General features: G+C 40.1%; 1 protein-coding gene across 5 annotated transcripts in view; it reads left to right on the forward strand.

Annotated features, from left to right (window-relative positions):
* The first annotated feature begins 784 nt into the window (after positions 1-784).
* Positions 785-18,723, forward strand: part of LOC127789846 (uncharacterized) — a 36,606-nt gene continuing 18,667 nt past the window's right edge. Inside the window, exons 1-6 of one of the 5 annotated variants that reach the window (XM_052318875.1) lie at positions 785-1,147; positions 1,262-1,310; positions 1,424-1,595; positions 7,884-8,059; positions 8,153-8,457; positions 8,700-9,493. In XM_052318875.1, coding sequence (XP_052174835.1) covers positions 1,139-1,147; positions 1,262-1,310; positions 1,424-1,595; positions 7,884-8,059; positions 8,153-8,457; positions 8,700-9,347 — 1,359 coding nt within the window. In that variant the 5' untranslated portion in view covers positions 785-1,138 and the 3' untranslated portion in view covers positions 9,348-9,493. Of the gene's footprint in view, positions 1,148-1,261; positions 1,311-1,423; positions 1,596-7,261; positions 8,060-8,152; positions 8,458-8,699; positions 9,494-18,723 lie in introns of those variants that run through there. The other 4 variants (XM_052318871.1, XM_052318872.1, XM_052318873.1 and 1 more) reach the window with 4 other exon arrangements.

An 18,723-nucleotide genomic window follows, 5' to 3' on the forward strand; every position in this document is an offset into this window, starting at 1 on the left:
ATGGCTTCGCACTGACATCGAAATGAGATCCTTCACTAAAGTGTGGATGGGTAGCTATACAAGGGCAGAGCTCGACGTGTTGAGCAGGTGGCAAAAAATTTGAAGGCATAACAAAATGATCCATTAGGGGAAAGACGAACATGTCTCTAAGGTACAATAAATGGAGTTTGAGGAAGTATAACCCTCGTTTGCGCCGTAACACAATGAAAATAGCCAAATGGTTAAAGAGTTGATAATCTTTATCCTTCTGACATCGTATTAACATAATATCCATATATATTTTTAGTTTTTCTCTCAATTATTCTTTAGAGTCAATCATAATCCTTCTCAAATTCTCATTCAATAATATATATATTTATATATAAATAATGTTTCCTTACTTATCATAAACTTAATTAAGTTTAGTTTAGGATAATCCCTCTTTATCACAATCATATTTTCACATAGATTTTGTTTTCCCTCTTATTAATTTGTCTCTTTATAAAAATTTAGATATTACATTAAGATATGGTTTAATTTTATACATATTTTTATTTAACTTTTATACTATTTTTTCTATTTAAATATGAGATTATATGAATTTTATATAATTTAATTTTTTTGTAAGAAACGAATAAAGGAAATAAATTTTAAAAATCTGGTTTTAAAGAAGATAGATATCATAAATTAATTAATAATATAAATATAAAATTTAAAATTAAAATTATGAATTAATTGAAAATTAATATTATTATAAGAATTAATATTAAAAAGAGAGATTCTCGATAGAGATAAAAGACTAGGGTTGAGGAGAATCGAGAAGAGATGGAGGATTGGTGCGGCGGAGAAGGCAGAAGGCCAGAGAGGCGGAAGCCGCAAGGCTGAAGCAGCAGCCAAGCGAGCAGCAACCGTTCGCAAGGCATGGCACGGCGTGGCTGAACCAGGCAGAGGCCATGTGATTGGCAAGGCTGGGCGAGCGGCAGGCGTGGCTGACGGCGGATCTGTTGGAAGCAGAATCCGGCTCACGATGTGCCCAGGTTGGAGGTGGTGTCTGTTGATTCTTCGATGGAGAGATAATGCTTCAAAGCCTGGCGATCCCTTGGGTGAAATCTGAGTCCTGGTGGCGGAATAAGCTTCTTGAAGTTGCCTTCCATGGCTGATGTTATTTGTAGGTTTCTTCTCTCTCATACTTGCTATTGAGTGAAACTTTTTTTTTTCTAGTCGGATTAAAAGTTCTGATCAAATCGCACATTGTGTTGGAAATGAAATCTTGGTTCCACAGGTGAGCTACTTTGCTGTAGTTTGCCAGAGAGCAATCCTGTTCCTTCCAGGTTTGTTTTCCTCTTTTCCTTAAAATTTAATGACACTGTTGATTCATTTAATTTTAAGTTTTTGGAGAGAATTGTCTTTGAAACCAATATGACCCTATCCTTTTCCATGACAGCATCCTCCGCAACTGCCTTCGGGCGACAAAATTCCCCTCGTTCTATTGGTCAAAAGCCAAAACGACTGGTTACTGGCCAAGCTAAGCCAAGAAGAATCACCTGGGATGTCTGCCCATGCCCATGGATTCAGCAGCAGTTCGAATGGGAATCTCCGGATCTATGCTCCTCCAAGTATTTCGTCGCTCCCTACCTTTTATTATTATTTTTAAAATTGAAATGTTTTGAGTACACAATTTCTAAAGTAGTTTGTCAAATTAATGCACTGAATAGTGATTTATTTGATTTTAGATTTAGAAAATAATTTTTCGAAACTCGAACAATAAATGGGCACTTGTAATTGTTTCAGACTTGAGAGTATCGATTAATTTAAAAATAAAAGATTATTAAGTACACATTTTTTAAAGCAATTTCTCAAATTTATGCACTGAATAGTGATTTATTTAATTTCAGATTTAGAAAATAATTTTTTGAAACACGAATAATAAATGGACACTTGTTGTTTTAGTCTTGAACTCGAGTATTGATTAATTTAAAAATAAAAGATTAATCTATTATATGTCTATAATATATTGTGGACACACTATGCATAATATTTTCTTTGGTTTTCTGAATTGGTAAACACTAGGTTGAGCTAGTAGTATTTTCTTGTTTTCTGGTTGTATTTTTATTGGATTATTTGAATAAGATATGTGGGATGTCTAATTAAAGATATCGGATAACTAACTAATTCAAAATTGAAAACAAGATATTGGATTAGGATTGATGTTGTAAAATCTCGAGGATAAATCAAAACCATAACATGCGTATTATTTGATTAGGATTTGATGAGATCCAACGCAAAAAAGGATTTGGATTATGCCAACCAAGAGGCTTATAAATACCAGGTTAGAGCAGAAAATAAACACCAAACCAATAATTGTGAGAAAGCTACAAGAAATCTGAAGCGGAAAAACACTTACGAGTGCCCGTCAACCCCAGTAAGAGATCTGAAAGTATGGATATATATATTTTTGAGATTAACCTATTATAAATTATATATATATATATATTTATATATAGCAAAAGCAAATCAACCTCATCAGAATTATAATACATGATAGTTGTTCTTGAACAGAGTTACAGAGACGAGAGAGATAACCCTTTTTGATCCATCGCTCAACTTTCTCTCGTTGTGGACAAACGAGAATACACAACAAGATGACGACGACAAATGTCGTCATCATCGTTGGCTTCTTCTTCTTCTTCGTTGTTGTTCCCTGGTGTTGTATTCAAATCAACGGAGAGAGAAATTTTGCAGGAATTCTTGACAAAAAAGGTTCACAATCTTTCACTGCCCAATAATACCATCATGGAGATGGATGCTTACGATCACCAACTCTGGTTGTACGCAAGTATGTCTGGACTACTAGCCAATTGACATGTGACTTAACCACGTGCTGACACATGGCAACACATAAATCTCTCTCTCTTCCTTATGGATTAAAGGTCACCATTATGGGTGGTTATACCAAGTTGGTTATGGGTGGTTACACTAAGGTCACCACACATCCTTTCACACTAAGTTGGTTATGGGTGGTTACTTGGAAGGTTCCATGCACCCTTTCTCCAGAGACAAGTCCTTTGGGAAGGGGTGGCACTCAAATATAAATAGAACACCACCCATTTCATCCAAGGCATTAATTTGAGAGCCTTTTATTTGTATATTACAAAGTAAAAGGTAAGAGAGGAGGATTGAAAGATTATACAAGTATTCTTCTAGTGAGAAGAGTAAGAGACTAGCAAGGAAGGCATATTGGGTTGTGAAAGTATTTTGGTTGCTACTTCTTTAAGTTGGTAATCAAATTGCCTTTGGTGTGGAGTTGTGTTTTTACATCAAATCGATCCTAGCATTTAAAAGGTAGAGTTATCTATCTTGGAATTTTTTCAAGTAAGATTTCTATTCTGCTATTTTATTGTAAGAAATCTTTTAGTGGTATCAAAGCCAAGGTTTTGTGCCATTTTCTCTCTTCTACCTTTCTTTTGTGTCATTTTATTTGGCCATGACTAAAGCAATTTTATGAATTCATATTCTTACTTAATTGTTTCAATTTTATGATACATGTTATTCTGTTACTATGATGTATCATATATATGTGGTTGTTTTTAATATGAAAATCCATGCTTAAAGAAAGGTGACTCAAGAGGGCTAGGCTGATCTTTGTATCGGACCTATCGGTAAGACCCTGACTTAAGTCAATAGGTTGATTATCCTTGGTATTGATCTACAGTTGACTGATTATCATACATTGGATCTACGGCAAGTTGTGATTGACCCTTGAGTCAATAGGCTGATTATTCTCGGTATTGATCTACAGTTATAACTGATTATCATACCTAGGATCTACAACAAGCTACGATCATCGTAAATATTAAAAAGAAAAACGAAGGCTGTATTATCATTCACAGATTATATTAAACACGCTGATCACATGCATGCATATGAGGTTTTGATTGTATGATAAAAACATACTTTTGGATTGAGTATGTATGTTATTTGATTGGTTGTTTAATATAATGCTTTGAATAAAAAGTTATGGGCAAGTTGCTAATGGGTGCATGTTCATGTAGATGGCTAATGCTACTAAGGGCATAATTGTCGAGCTCAATAAAGATTTGAAGCTTGATGGTGACAATTATGCTATATGGCAACAAAAGGTTCAATTCATACTAACTAAGCAAGAAACCCTTGAAATGATCACTGAAACCATGATAGATCCTGGTGATAAGGCAATGCCCTAGCAAAAGATGGATTATGTCAATTTCAAAAAGAAAGATACCATGGCAAGAATCACTTTGCTAAGTGCAATGATTGATGACATCATGGTGGATTTCGTTGTGCTTGAATAAGCCAAAGCCATATGGGATAAGGCTAAAGAAAAGTTTGGTAGCATCTCTCTAGAGAGGCAAAGAGCACTAATTCTCAAATTTGAGAATTATATGAAAAAGCCTGATCATACAATGGGAAGACATCTAAGAGAGATGTCCAAAATGATCATTGGATTAAAGGCTATGGGACATACTCTAACTGATGAACAACAAGTGCAGGCTGTCATTTGTTCACTTCTCGATAGTGAGTGGCATTTGATAAAGATCAATTTGTGACACAATACTGAAATTAAGATCCTTGAGGATATTGCCCGTCATTTGCTTTTGGAAGCAGAAGTGATGGATATTACAAATCCTAAAGCTTTTGTAGCCCAAGGTAATACTTCTAAAAGAAAGAAGAACCAAAGGTTTCAAGAAAGGAAAAAGAATGAATGGAAAGTTGTCTGTAAAGAAGGGCAAAGACAAGAAGGGAAAGGATCCCAAGAAAATCTAGTGCTTCAGCTATGGCCAAAAGGGTCACTTTGCATGTGATTGCACTATATCAAAGGTACACTCTACTCCTTTTACATTTGATGCATTAGTTGCATCACGTACTTTCATGGCTGATTCTAACTCAGGATGGGTTCTAGATTCAGGAGCAACCAGTCACATCGTAAAAGATCGTGAGTTGTTCGTGCATTTCAGGAAGATTCCACCAAATACCAAGTGGGTATATATTGGAAATAATGCACGACTTGAAGTACAAGGAATCTGGATTTGTGAAATTTCGATAAAGGATGGACATTGTCTCCATTTAGTAGATGTACTCTATGTACCTCAGATTAGAAGAAACTTGATTTCTGTATCTTGTCTTTTGTATCTTGGTTTTAAATTAACATTTCATGGAAATAAAGTTGATTTATTTTCAAATAAAAAGTTTGTTGGTTCTGGTTTCTTACATGATGGTTTCTTTATTTTGAATTCTTCAAATGAAAATTCAAACACTCATTGTCTTATAGCTGAAAGACAAGATGAATATTTATGGCATTCAAGATTAGGGCATGTAGGAGAATCAAGAATGAAGAGGTTAGCCAAAGAAGGCTTACTTGGTTTTTTGAGAAATGTATCTCTTCCTACATGTGAATATTGTCTTGCTGGAAAGATGAGTAGGAAACCATTTGGGAAAGGGTCCCGAGCTTAGTTTCCATTAGCTCTAGTACATTCTGACATGTGGTCCCTTGAATGTGATATCTAGACAAGGGTTTAGATATTTCCTCACATTCACTGATGACTATACTTGCTATACACATGTGTACTTGTTAAAGTTTAAAGGTGAAGCAATAAGTTGCTTCTTGGCTTATGTGCCATTGGTTGAGAATCAACTTAATACTACGATCAAATGTCTAAGGATAGATCGTGGAGGTGAGTATTTGTTTAATTTGTTTAAGGGGTTCTGTGAGCAAAAAGGAATAAAAAGGCAGCTTACTATTCCTAATACACCCCAACAAAATGGAGTGGTCGAAAGGAAGAATCGCACTCTCTTAGACATGGTGAGATCTATGATGGCTCAAGCTAACTTAGATATGTCTTATTGGGGAGATACGTCGCTAGCAACAACATATGTGCTCAATCGGATGCCCTACAAACCAGTATCTTCTACTCCTTATGAGTTATGGACTAAAAGGAAGCCAAATTTGATCAATCTAAAGCCTTGGGGCTGTGTAGCCTATGTCCATAACACCAAATCTGAATTTGGAAAGTTAGGACCAAAAGGAAATAAATGTGTTTTCCTTAGATATTGTGAACACTCTCAAGGTTGTACAATCAGGGTTGGTGATCGTAGACATCCATCTCCACGATGGCATTGTTGGGCAGTGGAAGATTGTGAACCTTTCTTGTCAAGAATTCCTGCAAAATTTCTCTCTCCGTTGGTTTGAATACAACACCAGGGGGCAGCAGCGAAGAAGGAGAAGAAGAAGATGACAACGACGACATCCGTCATCATCTTGTTATGTATTCTCGTTTGTTCGCAAAGAGAGAGAGTTGAGCGATGGATCAAAAAAGGCTGTCTCTCTCGTCTTTGTAACTCTGTTCAAGAACAACTATCATGTATTATAATTCTAATGAGGTTAGTTTTCTTTTGCTATATATATAATTTATAATAGGTTAATCTCAAATATATATATCTATACTTTCAGATCTCTTACTAGGGTTGGCGAGCACTCATAAGTGTTTTTCCGGTTTAGATTTCTTGTAGCTTTCTCACAATTATTGGTTTGGTGTTTATTTCCTGCTTTAACCTGGTATTTAAAGCCTCTTGGCATTTATCCAAATCCTTTTTTGCGTTGGATCTCATCAAATCCTAATCAAATAATACACATGTTATGGTTTTGATTTGTCCTCAAGATTTTACAACATCAATCCTAATCCAATATCTTGTTTTCGATTTTGAATTAGTTAGTTATTCGATATCTTTAATTAGACATCCCATATATCTTGTTCAAATAATCCAATAAAAATACCATCTGAAAATAAGAAAATACTACTAGCTCAACCTGCTTTAGTGCGTGGGATGCACATGTTTCCCATTCTCTCTCTCTCTGCTTTATTTTCCAGTGCTGCGTGCGTTCTTCTCTCCCCTTTAATTCCAGTATGTTGTGCATGCGTGAGGGAGATCCAAAATTTCCGGTAAGTGCGCTGGGTGCACGGGATTATTCGGAAAGTCATCGCTGCCTTTGTGTGTTCCTGATTTTCCAGCGCCTCACCGTTTTGTCTCCTTCCTTCCTTTGTTCTTCTGTCCGATTAATCCACTGAGAATCCCTTGCCCGCCATTGCTGCAAAAACTTGCTTCTCTCTCTCTCTCTCTCTGTTTTCTTCTTCTTCAACGAATCCCAGACTGTACAGTCTGTGGTGTTTTGGTGTTCACTCAAACTATCCCCTCGATATTTTGGGCCATACAAAATCACAGCTCAAATTGGCTCAGTGGCGTACAGGTTAGAGCTTCCAAGTGGGTCACAAATCCATGATGTTTTTCATGTCAGTCTCCTCAAGCGCCATCTAGGTCACTTGCCAGTTTCCGCTCAACTTCCTCTGGTTACTGAAGATGCCACCCTCATTTCCCAGCCGGAATCTATCCTAGCCAGCCACATAATCTAGCAGGGGTGCTACCGTCCCAAAGAAGAGGTGTTAGTTAAGTGGGTTGGGGCTCTAGTGGAAGATGCTACTTGGGAAAATCAGAGACGTCTTCTCCGGACCTATCCTGACTTTAATCCTTGAGGACAAGGATTTTTGCAAGGGGGTGGGAATGTTATGTGTCACGCCAAGCAGCACTTGAAACAGAGAAGACATGGAAGACAGACAGACTTACTTGCAGTGGACTTAGTCAAGCTAGTTGCAATTAAATAAATTACTGCTGGGATAATTGCCATGTTCTATGTTATTTCCTTGATTATCACATTTACTTGGCTGGTGATAATAACCATATTCCATGTTCCGCATTTAGTTGGCTGGTGATAACAGCCAGATTCCATGTTCCTTTATTGTGGGCCGTATTGTTGGTCATGTCCCTATTTTTCTGTTGCATTCTGTTTGATAGAGTTTATATATGGATTGTAGCAGATGGAATAAAGTATCGAGCTTTTGTCCAATTTCTCCAATCTCCTTGTTTTCCTCCTTGTTTCTCATCAAAATTTTGCAAGAATTCTTGACTAGAAAGCTTCACAATCTTCCATTGCCCAACAATGCCATCGTGGAGATAGATGTCTACGATCACCAACCGTGGTTCTACGCAAGTATGTCTCCAATCCTTTGCTTTCTTTCTTAATTATCTGTGTATATATATTGTGAACATGTATCATATTTATGGCTGCTCTTTCGTACAACAGGTGGTCATAATTATGGAATGGATCAGTATGAGACGTACTATTTTGTGAGACGGGAGAAAAAGTCTAAATCTAAATTTGAAACCGCAAAGAACCCCAAACGGCACCTTAAAAGCGATGGAAATTCCAGTCGTGGAGGATGGTGGAAGGCCATCACTGGTGATAAGCCAATCCATAATAAGAGAGGTCATATAATTGGTTTTAAGAAGACTCTCAAGTTTTGTACCTACAAGGACCAAAAGTATGACCGTAGGGAGTGCGTCAAAACAGATTGGATAATGCATGAATACAAGCTGTCGCATCCAACAGTAAGGAACAATTAAGTTATCTGTATTTGAAACTTAGATTAGAAACATTTTATATAAGAGGCCCGTTCTGTTCATGGAAAGGAAAACAGGGATCGTTATGCCCTCAGATGTCATTATTTTTATGCTTTAGAAGCAGTCTGCCCTTAATTTTTAGTGTTTATTATCTGTTCATTTTAGTTATGAGCACGTTTTTATGTATATGACTGTACTTCTTGACTGAGTTTATATGTTTTTTTGCACAGTTCCAAGAATGGGTAGTATGCGGCATACGGTACAATGGGGGAAAAGGGACTGGGCAAGAATATGCATTGGGATGCCATTCGATATTAGACCATGCATCGGGACATCGGCAAGAACGTGAGGAGGATCAGCAGTCTCAAACACAACAGGATTCACCATATGATAAAGTCTGTAATGCTTCTTCTCAGCTGAACATGGGATCCGATGGGCAATGCTGTTGGGCAAATGTGCAAAAATATTTTGGGTTAAATGAGCAAGAATATGCATCGGGATGCCATTCGACGTTAGACCATGCATCCGGACATTGGCAAGAACGTGAGGAGGATCAGCAGTCTCAAACACAACAGGATTCACCATATGATAAAGTCTGTAATGCTTCTTCTCAACTGAACATGGGATCCGATCGGCAATGCTGTTGGGCAAATGCGCAAGAATATTTTGGGTTAAATGAGCAAGAATATGCATCGGGCTGCTATTCGACGTTGGACAATCAACGAGCCCAAGATAGCAACAAATCTCTCGAATTTATTGATGATCCGAGTTGGAATGAGTTTGAGGACACGGAGGGATCCCAAGTTCAGTTTCCTCAGATTTCATTCACAGGGAGAGATCTCGAAGATGGGGGACTTTATTTTGATTTGTGGACTTAATCTCGGATGATGAACAGAAGAGGTTCAGTTGTTAGTAATTGAATGTACTCTTTTCTTCTTTTGATTGTAAAGCGAAAACATTCATTGCTGTAAGTTGTTATCTGTGATCTGAATAAAACAGAGCACAAGATGCCTCCATTTATCTAGTTTGGGGTGGTAGACTATATGGTAGACCACATCAATAGTTTCATTTGAGAAACCATCTTTTTTTTTGGTAAGCACTAACTAGAGAAGAAACTTGATATTCCCTAAAACGACACGTGACACTTAGGCCAAGTTTGGCCTCAATAAAATGTTAGTTGCCAGCTTGGCCATGCCTTGGCACTTGTTTGGAGCATCAAAATGTTTCTTTACCGTGAATATGATGGCATCCATCTACTGAAACACAGCCTCCTTGAGATACATTTATCTCTGCATTCTATTATATGTCTATGCCATTTGATTTGATGTTAGTTCCCATTCCTAAATGTACTACACATTTTCAGGTTTGCTGCCAGAGCATAGTTATGCTGAAATGACTCCAAAATGCTTTAGTGGCCACTCCCAAGGGTAAAATGGTCATTAATGTAGGATAAAAAAATATTAAAAAATGGGAAATGACTCCAAAATGCTTAATATTAAGTGCCAAACCTATAAAATTCTAAGAGTCTGATAATGGGTTAAAGTGGCTAACAGAGCAGAATTTTTTCCTAAACCTGGTTATGCTCCAGCAGCACTTCTAGGGGTTTCTTGGTCAGTTCACTCTCATTGGAAAAACCTTGGAAAGTAGATTGGTGTGCCAAGGTCTAGAAAAACTAAAAAAGTTTGTATGGGAAAGAAGGGGACCAAAGAGGCTACAAAGGGATTAAAAAATGCTGCTACATGGAAAATTCAGGCAGCACACTCTTAAGGGCATTTTGGTCCTTTTAGGTGCTTATGCAAATCACAGAAAAATAGTACACACCCTCTACATGACATTTTGAGGTTGGAGGACATGTTTCAACGATCTCAAGGGTCATTAGAAGCCCAAACTTTGTGGCCAACCGAAAGAGAAAATTATCTCAAATTTTGAAATAAGTACTAATCTGTTTTAATCACTATTTTTCTAATATCATGCACCTATAGGAAAGAATATTTAAATCATGTATTATCATTCAAAATATAGCTATCTTATGGAATTCAAAGCCTCGGAGAAGCTTCAAGTATAGCTATCTTGATTTATTATGCGATTTTAATCTTTTTAGTAACTAATTCATGATTAATATGCTTGATTCTTGTGGGAAAAAAACATTTGCAAGTGCTGAAATCATGTACTATCATTCAAAATCATGCAGTGTTATAAAATAATAATGATTCTATTATTGTTTTCATTATCTTTTGTTTTCTTACTTGTTTAGAAGATTGAACATAGTCCCGAAGCAACATGTATAATACCTTTTTCTTTTTCAAAGAGAATAGGTGTATAATTTGAAACTCGCATTAGTTACACTAGAATAGAACATTTGGGTTTTCTTTTTTTCGCTTTCATGTTGATTACAGTTAACTAAACAGAGTTGTGTATGAGTTAATGGCTCTCATGTAATACTTTTGCAACAAAACATAGCAGACTTCTCCTTGTTAACCACCTCGCTTGTCCCAAGAGTTTCTTGAACTAGTTTCACATTTTCTATGTTGTCCCTTCAAAAGATTAGTAAATCAATTACAGCATCGAATGATTAATAGGACAATTGTCCCTCAATAGCTTAACACCTTCAATGTGCCCTTTTTCTTCTCCTCTAACCAGAATCCTTGATAAAGCTTCATTGCCATTAATGAATAGAAATGGTAAAAGGGTTTTTTTTCTGTCAATCCTCTTTAGGGTCAAATCTTACCAAGAGATCTACCGTTTATGAGAGTTAAATTAGGAGGTAGTTTCTAAGCACTGAGATAGAGCTGGAAGATGGGAAACTTTATTTTGATTTGTGGACTTAATCTCCAAAGATGAACAGAAGAGGTGCTGTTGTTAGTAATTGAATGTACTCTTTTCTTCTTTTGCATAGAATTGAATGTACTCTTTTCTTCTTTTGATTGGAAAGCGAAAACATTCATTGCTGTAAGTTGTTATCTTAGATCTGAATAAAACAGAGCACAAGATGCCTCCATTTATCTAGTTTTTCATTAATTATCACATGTCTACTACATAATCTCTTATGCTATCTGCTTAAGCACTTGTTTGGAGCATCAAAATGTTGCTTTACTGTGAATTGTTTTTTTTTTTCTTTTAACTGCTTCTGCAGATTCTGTGCAGAGATTATGTACAAATTAAATCTGCATTGCAACCTGTATGCTTTACATATATATATATATATATATAATGAGGAAAAGGTTGTCTCAATTCAAATGGTTAACTCACTGTTCTTGCTTGCTTGTGTATCTATGCCACTTGACTTGATGTTAGTTCCCATTCCTAAATGTACAACACATTTTCGTTGAGGAATCACCAGTTGGGGTTATAAGTCCCCATGTTTCAAAAATTAAACCTATATTATTTTTTAAAATTGAAAAAAGTTCACTTAATTTTTGAAAATGATAGAAAAGGGATCAAAGTTTCTAAAAATAATGAAACGACCTCTAGGGCACATTTGGTTGGACGAAATGGGATTGATGGAATGAGAATGAGAATTTACTAAAAGTGTGTATGGTTACAATTATGAAGTGTGTTGCCTTGAAAATAACTTAATCTAACATACAAGCTCAGGCCAAGATGAAATAAGAAAAAAACATGAAAACTCGAGAAAATGGCGAAACTATGCATTGCAAGCTTAGACCAAGATGAAATCAATCTAATATACAAGTTTTGGTTTGCAAAAACATTATTTCGACTTTGGGGTGGTCATGTTAACTAGACTATATGGTAGACCACATCAATAGTTTCATTTGAGAAACCATATTTTTTTAGGTGAGCATTAACTAGAAAAGAAACTTGATACTCCCGAAACGACACCTGTGACACTTAGGCCAAGCTTGGCCTCAATAAAATGTTACTAGCCAGCTTGGCCATGCCTTGGCAACCTAATGGGCCAAGATCGGCCTTAGGTTCTTTGGGCTAGCTTGGGTCTCAAATCTTATGAAGGGCTAAAACAAACTTGAGAATCTAATGATTCTAATAAGGATCCACAAACTAATAACAATCAAAAACTTGCATCAACTAACAAGTATTCTTGTCCTAATAAGACATAAAGCCAACCTTGGATAGGATTACTTCCTATAATTTAGAGATGAGCTTAATCCAATTTAGGATTGATTACAATAAGCTCTAGATAAACCCATTTTCCTAAAAATTAGGAAGGTGGTTATTAAGAATAAGACAAATCTCTTCAGAATTTTTTATGATTACTATTCCTAAGTGATATGAGATAAGGAGGCCTAATCTTAAGATGAGAATTATCTTGAAATCATTATAAATAGAGTAGGATCTTTTCTCAAGGTAAACATTCTTAATCACATCTCACAACTATTATATACACTTTGCTATTGCTCCATGCTCCATGTCTAATGTAGGTATCAGAGTGGCTTTCTTGTCAAGCCTTGGGATAGTCTCACATTCCTTATTTTATAGATTCCATTACCTGAGCTAGGTCTCATCTTCTCTAAACAATAGTGATTAGATTTCAACATCATTAGAACTTGAGTAAATGCAAAATCCTTGTAAAAATGCCTTTTTTTTTAAAAAAAAAAAATTGGTGTCATTTGTTCTTCACAATATTAGATGATGACAAAAGAGTAAATGAATGTTTTACTAAAAGACAACAAAAATGCAAATGTCATCATTTTAGTAATATGCAAAATTCCTTTCCTTCTATATTCAATAAGAAGCAAATGGGGTTAACAAACTAATGCTTTGGATCAATAATACAAATAATAAGTTTAATAAGGTGAAATGTAAGTAAAATGTAATTTACTTCCTTTTGTCTTCACAAAAAAAAAAAAAATCTTGTATCATATATGTAGTATACTTCAATGCACAAATTAACAAATATCATAATGCTAAAGATTGAAAATGTTGTTGCCAAAATACAATAATTAAAATTTGTGATGTGGGGTCCACTCGAGCTTTGTGTCAAGTGAAGTTGGGTTGCCGTAAGAGATGTCGCTTCAAGGGAAATTGCTGCTAGGGTGCTCGCCGCAAGGCTTCGCCATTAACTTTCGCCACTAGCTTCGCCACAAGGTTCGCCGCAAGCTTCGCCGCTAGCTTCGCCACTAGATTCGCCACTAGCTTTGCTATTAGCTTTGCCACAAGCTTCGCAACAAGCTTCGCCGCTAGCTTCACCACAACCTTCGCCGCTAGCTTCGCCACAAGCTTCGCCACAAGGTCTTGCCACTAGCTTTGCCACTAGCTTCGCTACAAGCTTTGCCACAAGCTTCGCCACAAGCTCTTGCCACTAGCTTTGCCGTTAGCTTCGCCACAAGGTCTTGCCACTAGCTTTGCCACTAGCTTCGCCACAAGCTCTTGCCACTAGCTTTGCTGCTAGCTTCGCCACAAGATTCGCCGCAAGGTTCGCCGCAAGGTTCGCCACAAGGTTCGCTGCAAGACTTTCCCTTCACCCCTAGCTTCGCCACAAGACTTTGCCTTCGCCGCTAGCTTCGTCGCAAGACTTTGCCTTCGCCGCTAGGTTTGCCGCAAGGATTTGACCCTATTGATGCTCAAAAAATGGGTTAGAAGGCTAGCGGGAATCTTCCCCCGCGAAGGCCCTCTGATGCCAAAGTCAGTCTCAGATCCCAATGACTATTCACGAAAATCATAAAAGTGTATTAAAAGTGACAAAATTTACCGAACTTGGAGGAGGTCCCCATCAATGTCCTGTAGCTGGGTATTTATAGGGCACGGTTCTCAAGGGTGTTTAGAGCTGACACGTGGCGATTACTAAATGGAGACAATTTCAACGAATGAGGATCAACACGAACCTGCCGCGGGGCAACTTGTGACAGGGTGCCGCGGGGCTAGCCCTCGCGGCCAACCAACAAATGGCCGCAAGGCTCAAGCAAGGCAAAGCCTTGCGGCCAGCCAACAAGCGTCGCAAGGCTAGCAGCCTTACGGCCAGCTTATGTGGGGCCGCAAGGCTGAGCCTTGCGGCCAGCCAATGAGCGGCTGCAAGGCTGCCAGCCTTGCGGCCAGCCAATGAGCGGCTGCAAGGCTGGCAGCCTTGCGGCCAGCCATTAAGCGGCCGCAAGGCTAGTAGCCTTGCGGCCAGCTTATGTGGGGCTGTAAGGCTGAGCCTTGCGGCCAGCCAATGAGCGGTCGCAAGGCTCAGCCTTGCGGCCAGCATTTGTGGGGAGACTTGCGACCATCCTTCCCCTTTTGCTTTTATTTTTATTCATTTTTCACCCCCCTTTTTTCCATGGCCCCACAATTGCCCCCTACTCTTTTGTTTTGTCTTTAGACAAAATTGAAGAGTAAAAAATATTAGCCAACGAGTCGAGTCTAGCACCTTGCCTTAACCAAGTGCTCCAGAATGCCCAAAAGATCTCATTTCGACCAGGGGCTGGAGTACCAAATTATCTCTGGGCAACCATGCCCTTGATAGATGGACTCCACTGTAGAATTCTTGCCGGGTGTCCGAGCTTGTCGGGAGGTCTAGGCGCCGGATCAGCTAAGGAGTCGGGTCTAGCTCGGGAGCATAGCACCGGACTCAGTCAATGGATCTCAACGAGCCTACGGGCACAGTCTCCGGAGCATCCGGCGATCCTATGATGAATTATAGCACTCTAGCTATTATGTTCTCCATGTTTGTCTTTCAGGGTTAGCCTATCTCAGGGAATCTGGATTTGGCCAGTGCTCCAGCACGGGATTTCTACCAGACATCTGAGTTTGCCGGGAGACTTAGGCACCGGATCAACCAAAGAGTCGGGTTTAGCCAAAAAGGCATAACACCGAACTCAAACGAGGGATCCGGGTGAGTCTGCAGGCATAGGCATCAAATGTTCTGGTAATCCCAGGCCGATTCGTGGTCAAAGGCACTAGATTGCAACTGGATGACTCAACTCTGATAAGCGGGGTCATGGCAGAGTTGTCATAGGGTTGTTGTCTTTTCATGCCTTTCTTGGGCCAGTCTACCTCAGGGAATCTGGGTTTGGCTAGTTGCCCAGCACGGGATTCCTACCAGGCATCCGAGTTTGCCGGAAGACCTAGGCGCCAGATCAACCAAGGAATTTGGTCCAGCCAAAAAGGCATAGCACCGAACTCAAACGAGGGATCCGGGTGAGTCTGCGAGCATAAGCATCGGATCCTCTTGTGATCCCGGGCCAGCTCGTGGTCATCGGCACTAGATTGCCACTAGGCGACTTGACCTTCAGGAACGGTCTTATACTAGAGCTATTAGGTGATCACTTCACTTCTTTTCCGCCTTCCAAGGGCCAGTCTACCTCAAGGAATCTGGGTTTGGCCAATGGTCCAGCACGGGATTCCTACCAAACATCCGAGTTTGTCGGGAGACCTAGGCACCATATCAACCAAGGAGTCGGGCCTAGCCCAAAAGGCATAGCATCTAACTCAAACGAGGGATTCGAGTGAGTCTGCGGGCATAGGCGTCGGATGTTCTGGTAATCCCGAGCCATTCCGTGGTCATCGACACCAGATTGTAGCTAGGCGACTTGACCTATTGGAAGCGAGCTGTGCTTGAGCCGCCATACCTGCAAGACACATACAAATAATCTGGGCTCCTGCAGATTTTACGTGATTCGGATTATAGTTTTGCCTACTCCACGAGAATACATGGGATATATTCTTTTATTTATCGGGGGATGTTATTACAATGGAAAATTTAAAGACAATTTCGGCTTCTAACCGGGTCGAGTAACGCTTCTGATGACAAGCTGGACTCTACGTCTCGTTCTTCGTCCCTTCCCCTGGGGTTAAAGCTGGGAAATACCTCTCGAGGTGCACGGTGTTCCAAGCTTTTCCTATTGCCTTGCTTTGTGGTGTCGATAGTGTGCACCTGGTGGGGCCTACCATCTTCTGGATTTTGTAAGGTCCTTCGCATTTCGGGCTGGGCTTCCCTTCCTCTTTTATTACCTTCCCCTACGTCCAAAATTTCCATTTGGGTGATAAACTGTTCCGCTCAGTCGAACAACTCAGTCACTGAATTTAGCTCAGAGAAGGCTAAGGATCTTCTAAGCGGGGTGTAGGTAGTTCCGTTTAGAAGGGCTGACACTGCTAACCCGACTGGGAGATCCCTTACTTCCTGCATCGTGGCTCTGAATCGCTCGATGTATTGCTTCAGGGATTCATTCAGCTTTTGCTGTAAGCTCATTAGATATATTGCATTCTTCTTCTTCGGGAGATAGACGGAGAATGCATTTAAGAATTCTTTTTTCAGCTGTTCGAATGATCGTATATGCCCTGCTGGTAATTCGGTGAACCACTGTTGAGCTTGTCCTATAAGGGAGAGTGGAAAAGCCCTACACCTCGTGACCTCATTCCATCCATGTAGCACGACTACTGTGATAAAATGTTGTAAATGCTTCTCGGGGTCTTCCCTTCCTGAGTATATCGAAAGGTGCGACAGTTCAAACCCTGGTTGCACTGGTCGCCTTTGGAGTTCTTCAGATAGAGGGAACCCTTTCGAGGGAGTTACCTTTGGTATCATCATTACCTGCTTCTGCTCTAGCACCTCTTCTATGAGGCGTTTAATGTCGGACACGCTGAGTGTTTCCTGCTTCCTTTCATTTTGGCAAAGAGATGGGTCATAAGGCACTCCCGAGTAAGTGTTTTCTGCTGTCTCTCCACACATAGGAGCTTTTTTCGCCCTCCTATTATTTTTCCTTCTCGAGTCCGTTACTTTCGGGACTTGACTATTCAGCCCTGGAGTTCTGATTCCTGTCCCTTGTTGAGGGGCTCTTGAAGGGTTATCCTGGGATCTCCTATGTTCCATCCTTGTATCAATTTGTCCCATGTGGGGAATGTGAATGTTCGGCCTTAGTTCACGTAATAAAGTAATGACTTCCTGTAGTCTTCTCATATTCTCCTCATTGGACGTTTTGAGTTCGTCATTCTGTTTCTTCAGCTCCTCAAAATTCTTCCACAATAGTTCATAATCTGAGAGTAAGACCGTTGGTGGAGCTATTCTTGAAGTCCCCACGAGCTTCCTGACTAGTGGGCACTACATGGGGGACTTGTTCCTCTCGCCCTGTCGCGTATCTCCTCAATCCAGCTATGTGTGCTTCTCCTTGTTCTGAATGCTCCATGCCCCCTAGTCCAGTGGTATGGTCGCATTCAAGCACAGGAAAGTTCTCGTAAAGTTCTGGTACTGTAGAGTGCACCTGGTGGGAGCTTTTCGTGGCTCCCATCCTGGTACGAGCACTCCTTCAGGTGGGGTCAGGCGGGCTCGTCCAACTGGCTAATCTTGTCTCTCTCGGCATTTTGTGTTAAAATTGGCTTTTTGTTGCGTTTCCCACAGACGGCGCCAAATTGTTGTTGTCAAAATATAATAATTAAAATTTATGATATGGGGTCCACTCGAGCTTGGTGTCAAGTGAAGTTGGGTTTCCATAAGAGATATCGCTTCAAGGAAAATTGTTGCTAGGGTGCTCGCCGCAAGGCTTCACCACTAACTTTCGCCACTAGCTTTGCCACAAGGTTCGCCGCAAGGTTCGCCACAAGCTTCGCCACAAGGCTTCGCCACTAGCTTTGTCACAAGCTTCGCCACAAGCTTCGCTGCTAGCTTCGCCACAAGCTTTGCCACAAGCTTCGCCGCTAGCTTCGCCACAAGGTCTTGCCACTAGCTTTACCACTAGCTTCGCCACTAGCTTCGCCACTAGCTTCGCTACAAGCTTGGCCACAAGCTTCACCGTTAGCTTTGCTACAAGCTTCGCCACAAGGTCTTGCCACTAGCTTTGCCACTAGCTTCGCCACAAGGTCTTGCCACTAGCTTCGCCACAAGGTCTTGCCACTAGCTTTGCCGCTAGCTTCGCCACAAGGTTCGTCGGAATACTTTCCCTTCGCCGCTAGCTTCGCCGCAAGACTTTGCCTTCGCCGCTAGGTTTGCTGCAAGGATTTGACCATGTTGATGCTCAAAAAATGGGTTAGAAGGCTCGCGGGAATCTTCCCCCGCGAAGGCCCTCCGATGCCAAAGTTAGTCTTGGATCCCAATGGCTATTCACGAAAATCGTAAAAGTGTATTCAAAGTGACAAGATTTACTGAACTTGGAGGAGGTCCCCATCAATGTTCTGTAGCTGGGTATTTATAGGGCACGGTTCTCAAGGGTGTCTGGAGCCGACACGTGGCGAATACTAAATGGAGACAATTTCAACGAATAAGGAGGATCAACACGAACCTGCCGCGGGGCAACTTGTGACAGGGTGCCGCGGGGCTAGCCCTCGCGGCCAGCCAACAAATGGCTGCAAGGCTCAAGCAAGGCG

Source organism: Diospyros lotus, chromosome 14, assembly GCF_014633365.1.
Source record: "Diospyros lotus cultivar Yz01 chromosome 14, ASM1463336v1, whole genome shotgun sequence".
Lineage (NCBI taxonomy): Eukaryota > Viridiplantae > Streptophyta > Magnoliopsida > Ericales > Ebenaceae > Diospyros > Diospyros lotus.